At 37.8% G+C, this 22,540-nt stretch overlaps 3 protein-coding genes across 8 annotated transcripts in view; 1 reads left to right on the top strand and 2 right to left on the bottom strand.

The window, feature by feature from the left end:
- Positions 1 to 1,867, bottom strand: LOC129440442 (uncharacterized). The gene is made up of 2 exons (XM_055199810.2): positions 885 to 1,867; positions 1 to 778 (listed from the first exon to the last, which is right to left on the bottom strand). The coding sequence occupies exons 1-2, from the start codon at positions 1,540 to 1,542 to the stop codon at positions 42 to 44; spliced, it is 1,395 nt and encodes a 464-aa protein (XP_055055785.2). The 5' UTR covers positions 1,543 to 1,867; the 3' UTR covers positions 1 to 41.
- gnb2 (guanine nucleotide binding protein (G protein), beta polypeptide 2) lies at positions 978 to 15,517 on the top strand. 2 transcript variants are annotated; one of them, XM_055199812.2, is made up of 10 exons: positions 978 to 1,105; positions 9,316 to 9,425; positions 9,831 to 9,869; positions 9,971 to 10,077; positions 11,045 to 11,108; positions 11,412 to 11,574; positions 11,784 to 11,850; positions 12,612 to 12,813; positions 14,027 to 14,243; positions 14,644 to 15,517. In XM_055199812.2, exons 2-10 carry the CDS (start codon positions 9,369 to 9,371, stop codon positions 14,748 to 14,750), a joined length of 1,023 nt encoding a protein of 340 aa, XP_055055787.1. In that variant the 5' UTR covers positions 978 to 1,105; positions 9,316 to 9,368; the 3' UTR covers positions 14,751 to 15,517. The 2 variants fall into 2 exon arrangements, with proteins under 2 accessions (XP_055055787.1, XP_055055786.1); XM_055199811.2 differs by lacking the exon at positions 978 to 1,105 and adding an exon at positions 3,984 to 4,958.
- A 2,300-nt stretch (positions 15,518 to 17,817) lies between these two features.
- The window catches only part of mink1 (misshapen-like kinase 1), a 67,687-nt gene continuing 62,964 nt past the window's right edge, over positions 17,818 to 22,540 (bottom strand). For all 5 annotated transcript variants that reach the window (XM_073861145.1, XM_073861147.1, XM_073861144.1 and 2 more), the window contains one exon: positions 17,818 to 22,013. The gene's annotated coding sequence lies outside the window, so the exon portion shown is untranslated. The remainder of the gene's footprint in view (positions 22,014 to 22,540) is intronic.

Below are 22,540 nucleotides of genomic sequence, written 5' to 3'. Positions count from 1 at the left end.
AAAACAAATAAAACTTTTCTGTGCACCCGTTGTCAATATTATCAGACAGAATCCAAAGACTGGGAGTTAAGATGTGGCCACACATAGGAGGGCCCGGATGGGGGAAGAGGAAAGGCAGGATGGGCTACAGAAACATACGTGGGTGAGTGTTTAAGTCTGTGCTTTTTGAGTTGACCCAGTTCTCTAAAGCAGCATCCACACTGTGCACACCGGTAGGGCCTCTCTCCCGTATGAATGCGTTGGTGTTTATGTAAGCTGTCTAAATGTCGGAAGCGTTTCTCACAATATCTGCAAGGATACGGGCGTTCTCCCGTGTGTATGCGTTGGTGTGTTTTCAAGCAGTAAAATCGTCTGAATCCCCGGCCACAAATGTTGCAGCAGTGAAGTTTATCAGTGCTCTCGGAATTTCCGCTTAGCCCTGCTTCATTCCCTACAGGAGGCATTAAGTTTACCAAAGCATCCCCTTCACTCTCATGTATTGGAGGTGAGGAGATATGTGGCAGCACTTGCACGGATAAACCCACAGCTTGGTCGGATGAAGGAGGCTCTAATGTAAGTGAATCGGGGTCATTTTCGATTTTAACGGTGCCTTGTTTGACATCCTCAGAGTCCTCCATCACGTGTATCAGCTCCAGTTCGTTAACATTTCCTGCAGGTGTGCTCATTTCAAACTCAAACTTTGTGATGTCAGATGGGTCCTCTGGTGGGTTTTCGGATGAGCCTGAAACTTCGGGCTCCTCGTTTGCCCTCTCAGACTCCATCACTGCCATTGTGTGTCCTGTAAAACAAATAACAACTCTTATTTGTATGGACAAATAATATTTATAATATAGCTAAAAGTTTCTATTTGTCAGTGTTTTGCGTAAAAAAATTTAACTCTCAACCTCTTTCTGTGACATTCTCATTGGTGAAGTAAAACGGTGCCTCAGTTTCATCCTCTGGTCTAAGCACTGCAGGGTTATTTTCTGCATGGGCCTGAGAGGTCGCGGGGTCACCTATGAGTAATGAACTGTTGCCTGCTGTAACGCCTCGCGCTTTTCTGCGGTTGACACATACTCGAGGCCAGTCTGACTGTATCGTGGGTGGACAGAGGCCAACGCCAGAGGTATTTTTAGCACTGTGTATTCTTCCTGGTGAATTTCTGAAGGTCTTGCGGGATGAATCTCTGCTCTGCGACGAGACGCCTCCATCGGCAGCGTGTGAGGAAAACATAAACATTGCATCGTCCGCGTTTGAACGCACGCTATTTGATCTGGTCTGATTTTTATTCAGTAGTAAACACTGTTTAATGTTCTTTTCAGCCGCGGTCATGTAGTAGCGTACCGCTTTTAGCTCACTCTCAGATATCTCTAGTCTTTCTCGTAAAGTCTGGTTCTCTCGATGCGACTCCACGGCAGCATTACGAGCCGCTGCGAGCTTTATGCCAACAACTCGTGCAGTTTCTTTTAAAACCGTTTCAACGGCGTATCTTACCGCCTGGTCGATGGTGGAGGCGAGTTCACACTTGAGAAAAGAAATGCTGATATCCATACTTAAAGCCATTATTATTATTATCCACTGCAATGTTTAAATAGAAATGTAGTTATTTCGCCTTTGTAATGTAACGTTGTGATCTCAGGAGGAAGAGGTCTCTGCTGGTTTAAAATAACTGACTCGCTTAAAATAACTAATACGAAAGCGCACACTTGACGTTGTTTTTTAAATCATGGCCTCATTTTTATTACTACTATTTTCTTACGTTACTACACTACTATTTAAAAGCACTGACTAGACTTATTCCTGTGCAGTGTTTTGGAAATGGTTTAACAGTCGCATTCTGATGTCATCAGCACCATCGTCGAAAAAAATTACGTCCCCAACAGCATGGGATTTGCAGTTTTCAATAAAGTGCTGCAGGGATGACGTATTTTTGTAGGCTAACCCGGAAGTAAGCCGGAAACTGGTTCCTTCGCAAAAAGCCCATATATTTTTTCCATAGACTGTTGGATTATTGCAAAAAATAAGCTATGTTATGCATACAAATACGCAATTTCTGCGGCACTCTATTCTGTGGCCATATTTTGCTGTTATGGTTAAGTTTTCAGTTTATTAACAATTAATGACTTAGGTTATTAAGCGCTATTAAATGTGGCCTATGCCTGTTGAAGTGTCATACAATCCCAAACGTCTTACAAACATCGGATAAACCGTTCTTTATATTAAAATGGACCAAAATAATAATAATAATAATAAAATGTGTACTTGATATTATTGATCTTGAGAGGTACAGCTTATCAGAGAAGAGCTTCTTTTTGAGACAAAGAAAAAGCCTGTGCGGAATAGGTGCCTGTCTGGAATCTGTAAATTCAGTAACAACAAATGCAAAGAAAAATTAAAGAACAGTGCTGTAAAATGTTTACCCAGTTTAAATATGCAACAGTCTTTATTTTACCTTTACACTGCTGAACAATGTTTGATCAAAAATACAAGAGGGTGTAACATTTGAGGGAGCATGAAGCAAAAACGCAGATTAATAATGCTACCTAATTTCAGATTCGGTTTGGTTAAAATTAATCAAGCACTGAATTGGCAACCTTAAAAAAAAAACAACAACGTTTATTTATAAACGTCATAGTTAAATGTGCAATGAACTTATCCTTCCATAACAAATTATTTCAGGTTAAATATCATTATTTAACTGACGTTGATGTGACCTGAGTTCAACTAATGCCAAAGTTCATTGTAATTTGCTGTAAGAAAGAACAATACTGCTCTCTAGAGGTTACATTTGAAATAACACATTTTTTATTCCCAGACTTTACATGCTCTTATTGGCCAAAAATAATATTTTTGTCTAATAATTTATGCGCGTACTCGCTTCCTCTCAGATCTCTGTAACTCTATACGTGTGTAACTATAGAGGAAGATCATTACACTGTATCGCTTATCTCATTCACCCTTAATTCTTTTGCCAGGAAGGGGACATCATGTCTAAAGCTTTTTATACAATTTCTATACATGGATGCGTTTTATTGCGTTTGGTAATGAATTTTACTATCTCATAGTTGACCTTATATATTTATGTAAAGATTGTTTTGTGACCTTTACATAGTTATGAGTGTATATGCATGTTTGTATGCGTTTGGAGGTTTAATGCAGAACAGTCCATGTCCACCCGAGCACATCCTGCAAGCATTGGTCTCTGAAAACGGTGTTGCTGGGCAACCTATTCACAGCTACTACTTGCCTAATGGTAAGCAGGGCAGGTGGACCGTACCATCAGTTCATTTGGTAAGGGGGGGATCCCTCTCTTACTGTAGGTTCACTGCATGTGGGACAGTTCAGTTTCAGACACAAATTGTAAAGATTGTATAAATTGTAAAGTTTATGAATAAAAGGAGCAAGATTTTTTTTCTGATATTCAATACCTAAACAAAGATCCAGTCTGATATACAATTTACAGCCCAATCAGGAAAGTGTACAGTAGTATGAAGTAGAATAATCTGTCTGTACCCCTCCCCTAACTTGTAATTATGGCAGGTGTAATTAATTAGGAGTGTTCCCTCCCCAGTGTGTGACAGCTTATATCTCTTGAGAGAAAGTGCGCAAAGCATTACTGAGGCCACCTAAAGTGGAATTGTAATTAAATTTCTAATTAATTAGAGAAAGTGTGAGGACGGTAAACTTCATACTAAGGTGTTTACAATAGTCAGGCACTAAAGCCACTAAGGTGTACAGTAAATCAGGCCCTAACGAAAATAACTTTCAAGAAATCCGAAAATATTTGGCATAATTTGATCATAGAGTCTACCTTGAACAATATGTGTGTTCATAAATAAATGTCAACTAATTCTTCAAGCGTTTGAACTTCGGGTCACGTGACGCAGAATTTGCGCTCTCTAGGAGCGCGTTCACGTAGTCAGAGTGAGCACAGAATGTGGGGGTGGGGGTGCTGTTGAATGTAACTGTTTTACCAAAGCAGTTTCTTTGACTTTTACTATATACTTTTAAATTAACTTACACTAGATTTCATTTCAACATTTTAAGAAAGAAACTATTTTCTCTTCTGTGGCATAACTCAAGGGAGTTCAATTGTGAAGCTGTGTTCACCCCCCTGAGGCTGTTGTGCCTATTTGGCCGCGGCGGGCTGATCTGCAGTGGTACATTCGCAATAAAATGGGTGTGGTTGAATCGCGAATATGTGATGCTACGTGTTTCTGGTGCAGACCGAATGCTTTCATGTGGGTTTGAGCTGACAGTAAGCACGTTATCTCAATTATTTGGAAATAATTATTTATGCTCAATTCACCCCGCCTTCGATTCTGACACAGGGACATTTGAACTGATGGGTGGGTTACGTGCATCTCCGGAGAGATAGCCAAGTCGATTGTGGTTATTTTAATTTGACGGGACGAGGGATCGGTGTCTCGCATTTTATTTCATTTGTCATTTCTGGACGAGAAGGCGACGGTTAAAAACGAAGCGAACCAAACAGGGAAACGCAGAAAGAAGAGATAACGTTACTCGGGTGGAAAGATCGAGGCGAATCAGCAAGCACAGTAATAAAGACAACGACGGATTTATTTTGAACACTTTACTCTATTTGGACCTATTAAATCAGTCACTTGAACGACAGGTCACCTTGCACCGGCGCAAAAAGAAGTGTTTAAAAGCAGCTGAAATCAGGAATACAGCTGTGAGAAAGGCATCTGTCCTTCTTCTGTAAGCGATCATCCAGAGGACCAAACGGTGGCTCAATACTTCACGATAATATCGTTTTGATGCGCTTCATACATAAAAACACGGAGTCGCCGAGGCCTAACCTAAGCCACAAGAAAGAAGCACCAGGAAAGACCCGACAGTATGCAGTCCTACTAGTCATCCAAAAGAAAAAATCCCTGTGAATTACTTCCGCCACGCACTACAGCATTCCACTCACTTTACGTGGACATTAAAAAGGCAAACGGGAAGATTAACAGGTATTCAACTATTAAATAATATTTATCAGATTGTTGAGATCCAGATAAACATATGGATAAACTCCATCCTCTCTAGCACAAAGAGGAGTGAGCCTATACGACTATGTTGTAAATGATTATTATTACACCAAATACTATTTAAAGGTTGCTTGGAATTTTATTAACATTAGTTGGGTTCTGATGTCTAACCTCAGTAGATATTTATTGACAATAAATAAAAAAGATAATGTATACATAAATCACATCTGTATGCGAACTGATGCTGGTGTCCAGCTGACCGCAGTCTCTGCTTTACTTTCCATCTCTGTATGTCAGTGTCAAGAAAATGAATAATTTTACTGAATAATAAACGTAACCCCATGTGGGCTCGAGCAACACACATGTCGCACACTTTTTTAAACTGTCCACCAGGTTTAAGTGGGCGGTAGTCACGACCAAAAACGCCTTAAATAGGTCGGGGTTTCTGTGGAAAACGCATCCGTGGACATATGGTGCTAGTAAATGATGTCCGCAGAATGCAGAGCGCGTGCATGTCATTCACTGATAGGGGTGGGGCCAAGCCTGGCATTTCTCTAGTCCTTTCAAACTTAAACAGGTCTAGTTCACAGACACAATCCGTCTAGCGGTATTAAACGTTATTCCCGCTAGTACTGGGACATTTGTGTCGGCAACCGACCGAAAATCATTCTGTATTTTCGCCATATTCTGCGTCACGTTAAAATGTCTATGCGATAGATTATGGAAGTCGCGTGCAACATCCTGTTTCAACACGTGCAGCATCTACAGCAGACTATGGACCTCTTTCTGTTAAATAGTCGAAGCAAATATTTAAGTCTTGGTATTTTTGTATTTGCTTGTTTGCCTACTGTGTCTGTGAGGTGGTGTCCTGCACTTTAATGCTTATCATCTGAGTGCCCCTGCAAATGTATAATGTATGAAGTCACATGCCAAGCTGACAGTAATATAACCACCTACAGAGAACATTTCTTAATGAACATTTCTTGAAGCCATTTCTAACCATACTTAGTAGATACTGGTCAAAAGCATTATGATGCATTACGGGACGGAACACGAACACCTCACCCTTTATTCTCAGTGTGCTTAAAGACCATATAAAGGATGCGGTATGGTACTCAGTATGTTCTGGATCAGTGAATCTCCAACCTTTATGAGTTTAAGGCCTTTGCAGTGTCCACAACAATATTTGGTAACACTTTACTTGAAGGGGTGTTCATAAGACTGATATGACACCTTCATAGTCATGACACATGTCATGAACATGAAGGAGATTTTAGGCACTTTTGTGACGGCTGTCGTTGGGTGTCCTTTGTTCAATTGTGTAATTATGCAGGGATGACGTTGTTTGAGATGTCTTTGTTGTGACGGCTTGACATTAACCAATACATCATAACTTGTCATGACAAATTGACATTACCAAGACAACATAACCGACCACAAATTGAATTTGTCATTAAAATGTCATTAAGTATTAATACTCTGTTAAATAGTTTTATAATAGCATCATGAATATTCTTCAGTTCATAATGTTTTTTTATTTCCTCCAGGTGTTTATGAAATAAAATCAATCATCCAATAATAATTTAACTTTTTAATTATAATTTTTAAAATGATATTTTATTGCATTTGGAGAGAACGATTCACCCAAAAATAAATAAAAACAGTACAATAATGGGTTAAGCCATGTAGCATTGGGAAAACGATTAACTGAATGAATTAAATGTTTTGTTAGTTTTTTTCTATGTCAGAAAATTTCAGAACCCTCTGTGTGAGAACAGTCGGTTGTCAGTTTTTTATGTATTGTGCACATACATAAAGTTAAGTATAATCTTTTGACGCATTTTGTTACGGTATTTAAAATGATTTAAAATAGTATTATTAACGCTTATTGACATTTTAATGACAAGTTCAATTTGTACCACTGAAGTTGAGGTCAAGAAAAATATTCATGATAAACTATTTGACAGCGTATTAACACTTTTAATGACAGTTTAATGTAATGTTAACCCATTAAGCTAGGTAGTTTCTTAAGTTTGATAATTATTCTGCTATGTCATGTTTATGACAGATTTATGACAAGTTATGATGTGTTGGTTTATGTCGGGATGTCATGGCAGGGACGTCTCAACCAATGTCATCTTTGCATTCAAAATGATGACATGGTTGAACGAATGACACTTGATGACAGTTGTCATGGATGTGCGTGGAATCTTTTTCATGTTCATGATGCGTGTCATGAAGGCGTCATGTCAGTCGAATGCACACCCCTTCAAGTAAAGTGTTACTCAATATTTTAAAACGGTTTTAGCTTATTTTAAGAATTACAAGTCATTTAAAGGCCCCCTTAGAAGTGTGTTGAGGCTCTAGTTGGCCCGGGCCCCCTGGTTGAGAAACATTGTTCTAGATTCCTCAAATAATGTTAAGCAATGTATATAAACATTTTGTGAAAGAACAGATTATACATAATTTCTGCATTTTTTAATAGTAGGCTGCAATGTAAATTGTAATGTGTAGTTTGTGCGTCTGTTTTACATTTCCTACTGTATTCATGGGTAAAGTTCACATGTTTACATATTTCCTCCTTTATCCTTCCCATATTTACTCTTTGTGACACATAACTTAATCCCTTTCCACTGTCCTTATGTGTATGTGCTAAGAGAGTAAAGACACTGTAATAAGTATGTGCAGTTATGGGATAATAATCATACTTTTTCCATTTGTGTCCCACAGCTCCCATCAGCATGTGTACAGTGTGATTCTAACAGGAAAACATGCAAATTGAAACTGTCTGATTGGTCAATGATTTGCAACATATCTGACTATGAAGAAAAACAAATGCAAAAGTCTATGCAAAATCCAACATCCAATTTGAATGTGCAACATTATGTAAAACATGAGATAAAGAACCCCCCCATATTTTCATGCACACGCTCACTTTTATTCACCATCTATTATAATCTGCTGATCTTGTTTCTGTGTTTAGAACCGCTTTTAAAACAGAAAGCCTATTATATTACAGATTCTTAGCCAGATTAGGCCAGATTATATCGTAATGATAATCTAGACCACATCTGCACTCTAATATGATGTTGCAGTGTTGCACACATCTGGGTGCAAGTCTTTTATTCCATTACATTTGTAAAATATCTAACAGAAAAATATTACAACTACAATTACACTATTTATCATTTTGCTCAACACTAATACACCATAAATAAATATAATAAAATTAGTTTTTTTTAAAGTAAATATATGGCACATTGAGTGAGTGTTAATGTGTAGTGTGAGTTTACTTAAAGGAATATTCCATCTTCTTAAAAGAAAAATCCAAAAATCCAGATAATTTACTCACCACCATGTCATCCAAAATGTTAATGTCTTTCTTTGTTCAGTCCAGAAGAAATTATGTTTTTTTGAGGAAAACATTGCCTGATTTTTCTAATTTTAATGGACTTTAATAGAGCCCAACATTTAATACTTAACTCAACACTTAACAGTTTTTTCCAACGGATTTTCAAAGGACTATAAACTATCCCAAACGAGGCATGAGGGTCTTGTCTAGCGTAACGATTGTCATTTTTGACAGGAAAAATGAAAAATATGTACTTTTAAACCACAACTTTTCGTCTAGGTCCGGTCCAGCGCGACCTAACATAAATGCGTAGTGACGTAGGGAGGTCACGTGTTACATATATAAAACGCACATTTGCGGACCATTTTAAACAATAAATTGCCACAAAGACATTAATTAGTATCAGTTGACATACAACAACGTAGGAACGGTCCTCTTTCAAGACACTTGTAAACACTGGGGGGGAGTTTCATGTCGTCCTTTGTGACCTCTTGACGTATTGCGTGGGGTCAGCTGGCGCATCACGACCGGATCTACATGACGAGAAGTTGTGCTTTAAAAGTGTATGTTTGTTGTTTTTCTTGTCAAAGATGACGGTCGTTTTTGCTAGATAAGACCCTTATGCCTCGTTTGGGATTGTTTATAGTCCTTTGAAACTCTGTTGAAAAAACCTTTTAAGTGTTGAGTTGAGTATTGGATGTTGGGCTCTATTAAAGTCTAAAGGACTAATCCTTTAATATTTGATTGTCACAAAGATGGGAAACCCAAACCCCAGTTGACAGTTTTAAAAAGTTTAATTTCTATTGGTTTTTGATCGACTACATAACATTTTCCTAATGCCTAAATTCCGCAAGAATGGAATAAAATGGAATCATTTTATAATGAAGTTATATTATTATCAGTGATGTCACTCTTAAACTCTTTACACGTTTCAACAAGAACCATTTGGCCTGTAATATTATGCACATGTAATGTTTTTATTCACAGTTGTCTAACGGAGTGTGAGAGGTCAGAGGGCAAAGGATTAAGGTCATTTCAAGATGAGTGAGCTTGAGCAGCTTCGACAGGAGGCTGAGCAACTAAGGAATCAGATCAGAGTGAGTATTAGTTTACACTGTGGGAACCTTTTGCCAGTCAGTGGGAATACAGCATGTATTATTTTATGACGTTAGGCTAAATTTGCATATTATGTGATGGTTATGCATTTACTTTAGTACATGATAACAGGCAACAGACAAGCATGGACATTAAGGAAGTGATTCTCACGTAAGGAAGCTTACATAATGTTGGTATTCTCTGAAAAGTATTTTTATATCATAGATGATGACACCTGTTGTCTTATTTGATGCCTCAAAGTCTGACAGAAATTTCGCCTTTGTAATAAAACAAAGTGATACCACATGTGCCTGTTCTGTAGATTCAATTCTAAACCAAATCTTCCATTTATCCTAAAACAGTGCAGCACATTGACTCACATTTGAAAATTTTTCTCTTTCCCTCAGGATGCCAGGAAAGCATGTGGAGACTCCACACTCGCTCAGGTGAGACATAGCTAGCTACACTCTGTATCCAAGTAGGAATTAGGACATAATCTTGGGAAATCTGTGGGTTTTCACTCTTTTTTTTTCTGTGTGTGTGGTAGATAACAGCAGGACTGGACCCAGTGGGGCGGATACAGATGAGGACGAGGCGCACACTACGTGGGCATTTGGCAAAAATCTACGCCATGCATTGGGGCACAGACTCCAGGTATTTTTATCCACAACGGTTTCTCAACCAATATACAGCCTGTTTAGCACCTTTCAGAGAACTAAAAAGGTTGTTAATAGGTTTTGCACCTGTTAAAGGAAAACATCACAATTTTTCAATATTTTACTATGTTCTTACCTCAACTTAGACAAATTAATACATACCTATCTTTTTTCAATACGTGCACTTAATCTTTGTACAGCGCGTCTTGAATGTGCTAGCATTTAGCCTAGCCCCATTCATTCCTATGGCTCCAAACAGGGAAGAATTTAGAAGCCACCAAACACTTTCATGTTTTCCCTATTTAAAGACTCTTACATGGGTAGTTACACGAGTAAGTATGGTGGCACAAAATAAAACTTTTGTTTGGAGCCATAGGAATGAATGGGGTTAGGCTAAATGCTAACACATTCAAGAAGCGCTGTGCAAAGACTAAAAGTGCACGCATTGAAAAAAAAATAGGCAAGTATTAATTCCTCCAAGTTGAGATAAGAACATAGTAAAATACTGAAAAACGGCGTCATTTTCCTTTAAAGGCACTGAAGACAACACGACACATTTATGCTAACGTTAGCTAGTCATCTTCATCTGCAGGAGTGTCACACACTGTTAATGAATTGAGGTTTAAATATTTGCATTTAGCAGACGATTTAATCTAAAGTGACAAACTAGACCATTCGGAACCAAAGGTTTTGCTGTGTAAAGGAGAGGATATTTATTAAATTTTAGCAAGCTATGAAGGAAGTACAACTGAAAGCTGTAACATTTTTTGTTAGATCAATATTGCATGTGTATCTTGTCACTGGGCTGCTTCGCTTACTGTATTTTATACCAGCAGGACTTTTCAAGTTTTATCCAGCTGATATTGCTTGTAGCAAGTTTTTTAGATGACCTGCCTATCCTTCGATCTTAATTTCAATCTATCGTTTTCTCATCAATGACCGAATCTGATTCAATTTCTCCCCAGGCTTCTTGTTAGTGCCTCACAAGATGGAAAACTTATCGTCTGGGACAGTTACACTACAAACAAGGTCTGCAACGCCATCACAATGTTTACATTACACAGCATATTTATTTTGTCAGTTCCGTCTAGTGATGCTAGTTCCTTTAAAGATCTAAATAGATAACTAAAAGCTTTTCGTTTACATAACAAAACACATATCACCAGGTTGATGGTCCTTGTTACAATTACATTGTAAATGGTTAGCTAAATAGCCAATTAGTTTATAGCTGCTATATTTGTGTTGAAAGTGTCATGGTTATTATCATTAACTTTATGTAAACTTTGTGCATGGTATTGTGGGCAACATTAATGAGATTCATATAAACTTTAGATTCATGCCATCCCGTTACGGTCATCATGGGTGATGACATGTTCATATGCACCATCTGGCAACTTCGTGGCCTGTGGCGGACTGGACAACATTTGCTCCATATACAGCTTAAAGACGAGAGAGGGCAATGTGAGAGTCAGCCGAGAACTGGCCAGCCACACTGGTAAGAATAACGCAGTGCTATATTTGCAGTACTGCAGTTTCTGTAAAGCTGCTTTGGTAAAAATTCTTATGTAAAAACACATTTCTACTGATCATATTGTTGGATATTATTTTTTTGTATCTCTGGAAAGCAAGACCATCAAATGGCAGTTCAGTTTCTTTCACATCATGCAGTTTTAGGGTGTGACTTCCTTTCTGCTCATTTCCTAGGTTACCTTTCCTGTTGCCGTTTCATCGATGACAATCAGATTATCACCAGTTCAGGAGACACAACCTGGTGTGTTTACCTCAGTCTAAACAAATATGTAGAGTGCTTCACAGCTGGTTTTGCCTTAGCAACATTTTAAACTGGAGGTGGTGACCGAAGACAATAGCAAGATTGTTTAAATATTGTTTACAGTAAACGTCTAACTACTAAAAACACATCGTTATTGTAGCGAATTATTTTAAAGTCACAATGAAATGTAAGCAGCGAAGTGTCTTATCTTTCCTATCGTGACGTATATCCAAGTAAAACGGCTTCTGAAATGAGGATAAAAGGGTAGGGCTGGACATAAATTCGTTGGAAGTTGGGTCATGTTGCTATTTGCTGTGACAGGCCCCGCCCTCTTGCCGTTCCTCATGACCAGAATTAAAGAGAGATTGTTTCGAAGAGGGGAGGAGTTTGGCGTTTTTGATTAAAGATTATAAGGGCACATTAATTAAAAAAATATATAATGAAGCTCACAGATAAGTCTTTTGTAAAAAAAAATACCACAATATTCCATAAAAAGTTTTTAATTTCAAGTTCATTGTGACTTTAAGTTGTTGTATTTTGGGCATGAGTATGACGACATGTATGCAAAGTTTATATTTCTACCAAGTGACAAATAAAATAAACGTTTTTTTTTTTTTGTTGATAGGCCTATTGACCTTGCTATCATAACTACCAGTTGAGAGTCACTACTACTAAATCACACACAGCTTATTTTAAATGTGCAATTACAGTACAGTTATTTCAGGAATGGTGTGACCTTTTTGTGTGTTTTTGTGTTCCAGCGCTCTCTGGGACATAGAGACGGGTCAGCAGACCACCGTGTTCTCGGGTCACAGCGGTGATGTGATGAGTCTGTCATTGGCTCCAGACTCACGGACCTTCATCTCTGGGGCCTGCGATGCCTCCGTTAAACTATGGGATATCAGAGACAGCATGTGTAGACAGACATTTACTGGTCACGAGTCGGACATCAATGCTGCCTGTGTGAGTATAGAAAAAACACGCACAATTTCTCCGCTAATAAGAAAGTTAAAGGCAGATGATTTATTTAGCACATTGTAAAAAGTTTAAACTTTAAATATTACTTCAATTTGTAGCACATTAAAAAATATTTTTGTTTTTCGAATTTAAGTGGTTACCAATTAAAGTTATTTTTTTCACCTTAAAATTTTCACTAAAATGATAAGATTTAAATGTAAAAAAATTTTTAAAGGAAAAAACACTGTTACCTCAAATTAGACAATGTAATACATACCTTTATTTATTCAATCTGTGAACTTGATCTTTGTACAGCGCTTTGTGTAGCCCCATTCATTCCTTGGGATCCAGGCAGGGAGGAATTTGGAAGCCGCCAAACGCTTCCATGTTTTCCCTATTTAAGGACTGTTACATGGGTAGTTGCACGAGTGAGTATGGTGGCACAAAGTAAAGCGTGGCAATTTTAAAAATGAGAACTATGTTGTATGGTGGAAGAGCACTTCAACCTCAGGCGCAGTAATATTGACAGAAGTTTGAGCGACATGGGGAGTAGTCAGGAGTGATGATGTTACGGTGCACCGAGGTTGAAGTGCTTCAAACTTAGTGCTCTTCCGCCATACAATATAGTTCTCATTTTTATCTGCTTAAAAAATCGCCACGTTTTATTTTGTGCCACCATGCTTGCTGGTGTGGCTACTCATGTAAGAGTCTGTAGATATGGAAAACATGGAAGTGTTTGGTGGCTTCTGGATTCATCCTTGTTTGGATCCTGGGGAATGAGTGGGTCTAGGCTAAATGCTAACATATAAACGACGCGCTGTGCAGGGATTGAGTGCACGCATTGAAGAAAGAAAGATATGTATTAGTTTGTCTAACTTGAGATAAGAACATAGTAAAATATTGAAAAACAGTGGTGTTTTCCTTTAATAATTTTTCCAGATACTTTTTACAATGCAAAAAAATGAAACTACACAATCCTGCTTATTACTCGGCTACTGGCGACAGTTGTGGTGGCACAACATACTTTTTTAAGGAAATATTTATTAGTAACTATTAGGTAATGGATTTAAATAACACTGGTAAAGTGACCTAGATGGACTTTTCAATCTCACTTAATATATCCACACGTGCAGTCTTCATCTGACCACTGAATGGTGGTGACTGACATCTCAGACTGAAAGTGTATCTCATTTTCTCATCACTTATTATTTCCTGTTAGTTCTTTCCCAGCGGCAGTGCGTTTGCAACAGGGTCAGATGACGCCACCTGCAGGCTGTTTGACCTGCGTGCAGATCAGGAGCTGTGTTTGTACTCTCATGATAACATCATCTGTGGCATCACCTCTGTGGCCTTCTCTCGTTCCGGCCGCCTGTTGCTCGCCGGCTACGACGACTTCAATTGCAACATCTGGGATGCTTTGAAGGGAGAACGAGCAGGTGAACCCACTGGCGTTATTACACATACACATACTTTAAAAATAAAGGTGCTACAAAACAGTTCTTCACAGCAGTGCCATAGAAGAACAGTTTTTGGTTAAGTCAAAAGTGCTTAAAAACATTTCTTACCTTTTAGAAGTAAACCTTAAACCTTCTATGGCATCGTGAAGCACCTTTATTTTTAAGAGCATATCTTAACAACCAGAATGAATTGTTGCTTTGTGATGCTCGTTTGTAGTATACGCTGAAAAAATATAAAAATATGTTTTATTAAAATTTAATTCATTATTGAGCTGTGTGATGGGGCACCCACAAGTAGCTGTCAGATTTAACTACTGGGGTCTCAGTTGGCCTTGTTTGGACATAAATGACAGCTTGTCTCTTTTTACACGTCTTCCAGGAGTGCTAGCTGGACATGACAATCGTGTGAGCTGTCTCGGGGTGACAGATGATGGCATGGCTGTGTGTACAGGTTCCTGGGACAGTTTCCTCAAAATCTGGAACTGACCACGCACACAGCTCACATCTTACACGTCATTCACCCATTATTGACATTGTATGCACACTATGTACTTTACTGTACATACAGTATGAAGTACACGTATATACACAGACACAAATGCTTGACAAATACAAGAACTGTACATACTATATATATAATGGCATTATGGACCACAAGTTTTAAACAGGAATGTTTACACGCACACACTTTTTCCTTTTAAGGTTTGCTGGATATATATATACAGTACACAGTGACTCACAAATTGACAAGTGCATTTGGAAGAATGCGTGTTGAGTGAGACTCAGATGTGTGTAGTTTGAGTGTACAATCACAAAATTATTTGACACACATTTTTTACATACTTTGAAGATTGTTAAAAACGAACATCATTTCTAGAATGAACCAGTTTACTTGAGCTCTAATTGATGCAATGAGCTCAATTTAAGACCTTTCGTTTTATTTTCAGTCCTGGTCATTCTGTCATCGACACTCAAAAATAAGACTTCAGCACTGATAATAGTCGAATCGCAACGAGTTTGAGATGAAAGCTCAGAATAAGGCCAGCCAGGCTTCCCACCAGGCTCTAGTAAGTTAATAAAAGTCCCACTCCATGTAGTTTGTTTTTATAGATGCATATGCAGGCATTATACAGTATATATATATGATGTGTTTGTTTTAAATTTATGTTTCTATTTGACATTTTTAAAGCTTATTTTATTCATGTTTCATGTGTGCCACACCCTGAGAATAAAGAAAACTAAACAAATAAAAAGCTGGTGTCACTAAATATTTGATAACAAGTGGATACTGAGGCTTAAGGCCATGCAAATCGTGCTGCTTATATATGTTTACAATAAGGGCGTTTTGGTAAAATATTAGTAAACGTATTGACTAACATGAACAATACATTTAGCATATTAATTCTTGTTAATGTTAACTAATGTCAATACAGTTATTCATATTAGTTCATACATGAACATTAAAGTGAGATTATTATATAAAACTGTGTAGGGTGGTTTCCCGGACAGGGATTGGTTTAAACCAGAACTAAGCCTTAGTTTAATTGGGTAATGAAACTAGTTTTAATAATCATGCCTTACTAAAAACATTACTTGTGTGAATTTTAAAGGGACACTCCACTTTTAAAAAAAATATGCTCATTTTCCAGCTCCCCTAGAGCAGTGGTTTTCAAACTGGGGGCCACGAGATGGTGCCAGGGGGGCCCCAGTTTTATGTTATTTTATAAAATACATTCATTTATCATGAATTCTGTGTAATTAAATCTAAAAAATAATAAGCCAACTAACCAACAGCACTACTAGGTATAATTTTATATGTTTTGTTTAATTAAAATTTTACAGTTTAAAACTGTTTCTGTCATAAATTTTCTTTCGGGGTGCCGCAAAATTGCACTGTACACAAAAGTTTGGGAACCACTGCCCTAGAGTTAAAATTTTTATTCTGCAATGATATTACGCACTGCCCGAAAATAGTCCCCTGCCATTGAAAGTTACTAAGGGGACTATTTTCGGCTGCTGCGTAATATCAACACCATGTTACAGCTGCAAAGTCCTAGAAAATGAGTATTTCTTTAAAAAAGTGAAATGTCCCTTTAAGGCAAAACAAAGGGCACTGATGTATTTTAAGATATGTCAGTGCAAGTTGTTTTCAGTTTGGACAGCTCTTATATTTATTTTAGTCTAGGATTTGTCTAATCCCTGTCTGGGAAACCGCCCCAATAAGTATTGTTCATTGATAGTTCATGTTAGCTAATGCATTAACTAATTGTTAACAAATACAACTTTATTGTCAGGTGTAACAATAATAAAATCCTCAGTGCTTCAATCATATAATGGTAACAATATACAATAAGATTGTATATGTTATCATCAGTTAATGCATTAACTAACATAAACAATATGTCTTCTACAGCATTTAATACATTTTAGTTCATGTTAATCTTAGCATTTACTAATACGTATTAAAATACATTTTGTAACTGTTAACACCAGTTAATGCACAGTGAACTAAAACAAACAATTGTATTGGCATTAACAAAGATTTATACATACTAAAAACTATGAGGCGGTTTTCCTCGACAGGGATTAGACTAGTCCTAGACTAAAATATATTTCCAAACTGAAAACAACTTGCACTGACATCAGTGCCCTTTGTTTTGCATCAAAATGCACACAAGTAATGTTTTTAGTAAGGCATGTTTGTTATTATTAGTTATATTTTCTAATTAAACTAAAGCCTAGTCCTGTTTTAAGCTAATCACTGTCCGGGAAACCACCCCAAAATTGTTTATTGATAGTTCATGTTAGTTAACGCATTTACTAATATTAACAAATACAACCCTATTGTAAAGTATTACCCATATAACTTACTCAGAAAATGTCATTATAGTGTTTATGTTAAAGGCGGGGTGCTTGATTTTTGAAAAACACTTTGGACAAGGGAGTCGGGCTGATTACCAAAACATACGTATAGCCAATCAGCAGTAAGGGGGGCATGTCTACTAACCAACATTGTTGCCTGGGTTGCGTATGTGTGGGGCGGGTCTATCAAAAGAAGGTCCGGATTCTATTGGGGTAGGGGCGTGTTTGTTTTAGGTGATTTCAAATGTCAACATTGGCTTTCAGAGATCAAGCACACCACCTTTAAACTATTTATTGACTCTTATTTGAGTTTTTCTACTTGAATCACTTGATAATTATTTAGCATACACTATCAGGAAAAAAAGGTAAAAAAGTTGTCACTGGGACGTTAAAAGGACCTTATATGTACCACTTTGGTACAGATATGTACCTTTGAGTTTTCAGTATGTATTTTTAAGGTACCAATGTGTACCTCTGAGGTACTAATACGCACCTTTTAGGTTGAAAAGTACCACCCCAGTGACAACTTTTGTACCTTTTTATGAGAGTGCATCATAAACATATATGGGCACAAGATAGCATAAAAAAATAATGTGTAAAACTAATGAAATCTAAAGTCATTGTTAAACAAACATAAATAAAGCGTGATAAAGTGAGCTGGAAAGAAGAAGAAAAAAAAGAAGCTAGACAATTTTAACAGAGATCAAGTTATTTTTAATTGTCAAATATGCTGTATTAAGACATTACAGACTCGTGAATGCATTCGATCGTTAAGACTGATCATTAAATCATCTGAAGCATTTCCTCTCCGAAACATAAACACTAAAAATAAGTCTGAAACATCTACCACTTCTGAAAAGTAAAAGAACAGAATGATAATGAACCCATCACAGAGGATCAACTTTATCAAGACCTCCGACACGACCTTTAACCTCTCCTGGCTCCCGCTATGATATATAACCAAAAGAAAGAAAAGAAACCCTACAAATCATGAACCTTTCTCTTTGGAGTAGTAAATATTTTACAAAACCAGCTAAGGGATTAACTTCATATTACTAGAGAGAACGACAAGAGAAATGCCACTTTGTTAGCATAGTGCTAATAGCATGTAGAGTAGATAAATACCTCAAACACAGCAGATAAAGGCCTTAAAAGAAACCAGACAGCTCCACACCTCTTTAATAGACCGCTTTACATGACCCGCTGGTCTAAAACAACGCTATTGTTGAATATAAGAACGAACAGACAGGATCATTCAGCGGACTGTGTAGAATGGAGTTTAATATATCATTACGTATGAGCAAAACTGGACTCCATCCCAGTCTGACTATAAGACAGGCTAGAATTAAACAAACTGATTACATTCATGTGCCTGGAAAGTCCACAGTAAAGCCAACAATGCATGTACCTGTAACCCCTCCAACTTAAGAGAAAACACCTATTTAATCGAGCCATTAACCTGTAGCTCAGTCTAATACTGAGAGATCCGTGTGCGGTCGGCTGCTAAAGAAGCAATACAATGTTACGTTTGGTCATTGGTGGTTTTACAAATATGTGACGATTTGTATGCATGTTTGGCCATACTGGTCCTTGATAGCTTTCGACTGGTCTTCGGTATCTCCCCCCGCTCTCTTTCCTCAGAGGAAATAATGAACAAAAATAGCTCTCTTATTCACACATGCACATTCACAACACCCACACGCACTCTTTTATAACACTCGCTGGGATTAAGAGGGGAGGGAGATGAATCTAACTGAATGTACAGCGTATGTACAGCATGGAAATGAGGAAAAGCACTGTGCTCAGATTAATATTCAGCTTGCAAAATGTTATGATGTATATAAATGCATTCATTCATTCATAAATATCTATTTATAAGGTTGTGTTCATTCAATATTTTTTATTATAAATTTCCATACAGTATATATTTATGTAAAAAAAAAGATTTGAGGGGGATATATGTATATATATATTCACTATATCTTTCTCATTCTGTCCCGTTATAAACTCTTCCATTTAATGTTATCTTATAAAGTAGTGTCATAATTCTGATATAAAAATGTCATCATTCAAGATCAGGACTCAAAAAATCTCGCTAAATTCCAATGGGGAACTGTTACATCACGATCCACGCAACAAGCTCTTCACCATGACGACTCGAACCTTTTCCGACCCTCCTGCATGACAACCTGAGGCTTTCCCTCTTTGGGAAAATGACACAGCCAATGAATTGCGAGCTACGAACATCACCATCCACTCCAGAATAAAGAGCACAGTCTTTTCAGGGCTATTTTTAGTCTTTTATATGGTGTTAAACAAAACCACCAGCTGTTGCTGCGAGCTTAACGTCTAAATACCGCAGAGGAGGAATGCGCTGGAGAAATAAACTATATGGCATGGCTTTGTGCTAACACGGGGCGAGAGAGGAGCATGTCTTGGTGCTCTGGCTATTGTCAGTTTTAAGTGCACTTTGTTGGCACGAGACCCCTAGCTGAACAATGGACTAGATTTAGCTTTTATTTCAACTTTTCTCTTCCCTGAACTTCGATTCTTATTGAAACAATCGCTTGCTTTTTGCTCACACACACACACATGCACACATAATACACCCGATCCCAATCCAAGGCACTGTTATTTCAGTAAACATGGCAGTTTGATTTACTAAGCAAATATAGCTAGTAATAAAGAGATGGAGGTGCATAAACCAAATACACATTTGTCATAATGGCACAGTAGATTCCAGTTGGTCTTAAAATGAACCTTGCCTCTCTCTAAAATGCAACTTTATGAGTATCCGTACTTGTCTAAAGTGTTTCGCTCATATGTGCTGCTATAATTTCATGACGACTGACTGAATGCGTCATCACCGTTTAGTGCTCGTCTAGACGTGTGTCACTGCGTGACAGCAGCCAATGTGTCCAACGTGGGGAGGGGCTATTAGGTAACGGATGATGATTGTACTGCCACAAGCAACTGTACAAGTCAGTGCTTAAACGTAATCTATTATCATTAACTAGAAAAATATTCACCAAAGTGCATCGACATATTCGTTTTTAAATAGAATTAACTCTTTTTGTGGTACACAAGCTTTGTAAAGGCTATCTATCTATAGGCTATAATACCAACTTTAAAAAGTAGGGAGAAGTAAAAGACAATAAATGGGTGTTTTTTTGGACTAGTATGCAGTACTGAGTGTGCACTAAATGTAGATTATATGCATAGAAATGAGCGAAAAGCTGGAAAATAATGTGTGGTCTAGTATTGCAGAGCATCAACCCGTCACTAATCCTTAAACTATTGCTTTATACTGATCCTACTGTATGTTACCGATTAATATTTCCCATTGATACGCACATACACTCATGCACACACACACAGTCGGACTCGGAGAACAATATTTCCTTGCTCGGATTGTGGGGTCCAAATATGACTTAAAGAAAAGTCTGATTTAATGCACGACATCCCTGATGTGTTCCAGAACTACGAGCCTGCCTAATAAAATACCCTACATTTGTAACGTTCACAACGACGAATTTTGACAGCATAAAGAAAAGAGGTTATGATGTAATAAGTAAGGAAAAAAATTATATCGTATAATGCAATGTAGTGATTCACTCCTAAAAAACCATGTGCCTAGTTAATACAAACAAGATTTTTTTCATCTAAATACGATCATGGCTGCTATGTACAATTTACATAGTGACAACTGATCTATACATTTATGCTGCCCCCCCCCAAAAAAAATCAATCATATCCGGAGTAATCTATCTATATATCTATTCCTGCAGCTAAAATCAGAAAAACCGAAAAGAAACTCCTTCGTACAAGAACGAGCACACAGCACGTATTGCAATAGAACAGCAGATAATAAAAGTAAGAGTAATACCAAATACGTTTACGTACAGAGAATATTAAACTGTTGTAGATATGATGCTAATTTCCACATAGAAAGAAAAGAAGTGCTTTGAAAAGCGAAATCAGAGACTGTTGCTCAATTGCGAGTAAAAAAACAAAACGATGGGTTCAGTTTTCCAAGCGGCCATCTTAATTTGTTGACATAGGCTTCAGATTACCGTCTTTATGTCAAGAAAGCAAAACCCTTCTGTTTCCCTCCCACAGAAGGAAAACAAAAATCTCGGATTGTGTTAAAACTGATATCGTTGATTATTTGAAATCACTTTCTAATCTTCTACGAAGTGAAAAGGAAACGTTATCACTTTTATCAGAAACTTTGAATGCGACTGATAACAAACAGCTACTACACTATACAGTCGAAATGGAAATGTACACGTGTTGCAGTACCACCTTTAACCACTGCAGCGTTTGTTTCTGCTGCTCGACGTAGCTTATAAAGTCTCCAAACACACGCGCTGCTGCCGCGTCAGAACGCTCGCGACAGTTTCTCATAGTTTACACACATTTCTTGTAATAATGTACAATCTGGTCCTAAAAAGTCAAAAATACAACTGGTAGAGGAATGATGTTACAAGGGTCAGTGAGCTGAAAGCTAACCATGTGGTTATTGTACACAACATTGCTCTGCCAGAGGTCAGTGGCGTGCTCACAGTAAACACACGCGCACCTTGTTCAGTTGGCTCAGAAATCACAGCAGAATGCAGGAGTGTCTTCTGGAAGATGTGGAGCGGATAACCATGAGTGCGTGTTACATCTGTAGGCTTGTACGTGTTCGCTTTTTTTGTGTATTTACAGTGTGTGTGTATGTGAGAAATCGTTGCGTGTTGGAATATCTTCAGTTTCTGGATGTGTGTGCATGGCAGAATCTACGTTCGTGTGGCGGCACTTTCACCAGTTCATAATGCAGTTTCGGTTGAGGGTCATGAAGTAGACCTGACTGCTGCCACCAGAACGTACTGATGCGAAGAACACCTGAAAAAGACAAAAAAAGTGTCAGCAAATGCCTTGAATATTTTTTTTGGGGGGGGGGGTTCAATGGTATTTCATGCATTCTAACTTATTAACACCGTTTAAGAGTTGTTTCCTCATGCTAAACAAATCCAAAGTGTCAAAAAAGCAGTTGGACGCATTACAGAGTATTTCTGTGCCGAACGGACTTCGCCAGGGTTCGTTTAAGTTTAGAAAATTAGTTTTTTTCAAATACGGTTCCAGCTGACGTTTCAGGGGTAAGCCACACGCATCACTTCTTTTTATGGGCACTTCCCCCGGAAAACCACGGCGACACGTCAATCAGCAGGAGACGCTACAACCGAGGACGCTAAGAAAAAGTGTAAGGAGACAGTGAATGTAAGGTGAAGAAAGCCAGCTAGCATTATGGAAACAATGGATATAGTTTGTTTATCCGGGGTAGCAGTGTAATTTTGTGTGTGTGTTTGTTTAACGCTGGATTTCATTGAAAAGTCCCAAACGGGTCATGAGTTGCATGCGGTAAGTAAGAC

This window comes from Misgurnus anguillicaudatus, chromosome 22 (assembly GCF_027580225.2).
Source record: "Misgurnus anguillicaudatus chromosome 22, ASM2758022v2, whole genome shotgun sequence".
Lineage (NCBI taxonomy): Eukaryota > Metazoa > Chordata > Actinopteri > Cypriniformes > Cobitidae > Misgurnus > Misgurnus anguillicaudatus.
The sequence above is the reverse complement of the archived record's forward strand: the minus strand, read 5'-3'. Positions and strand labels throughout refer to the sequence as shown.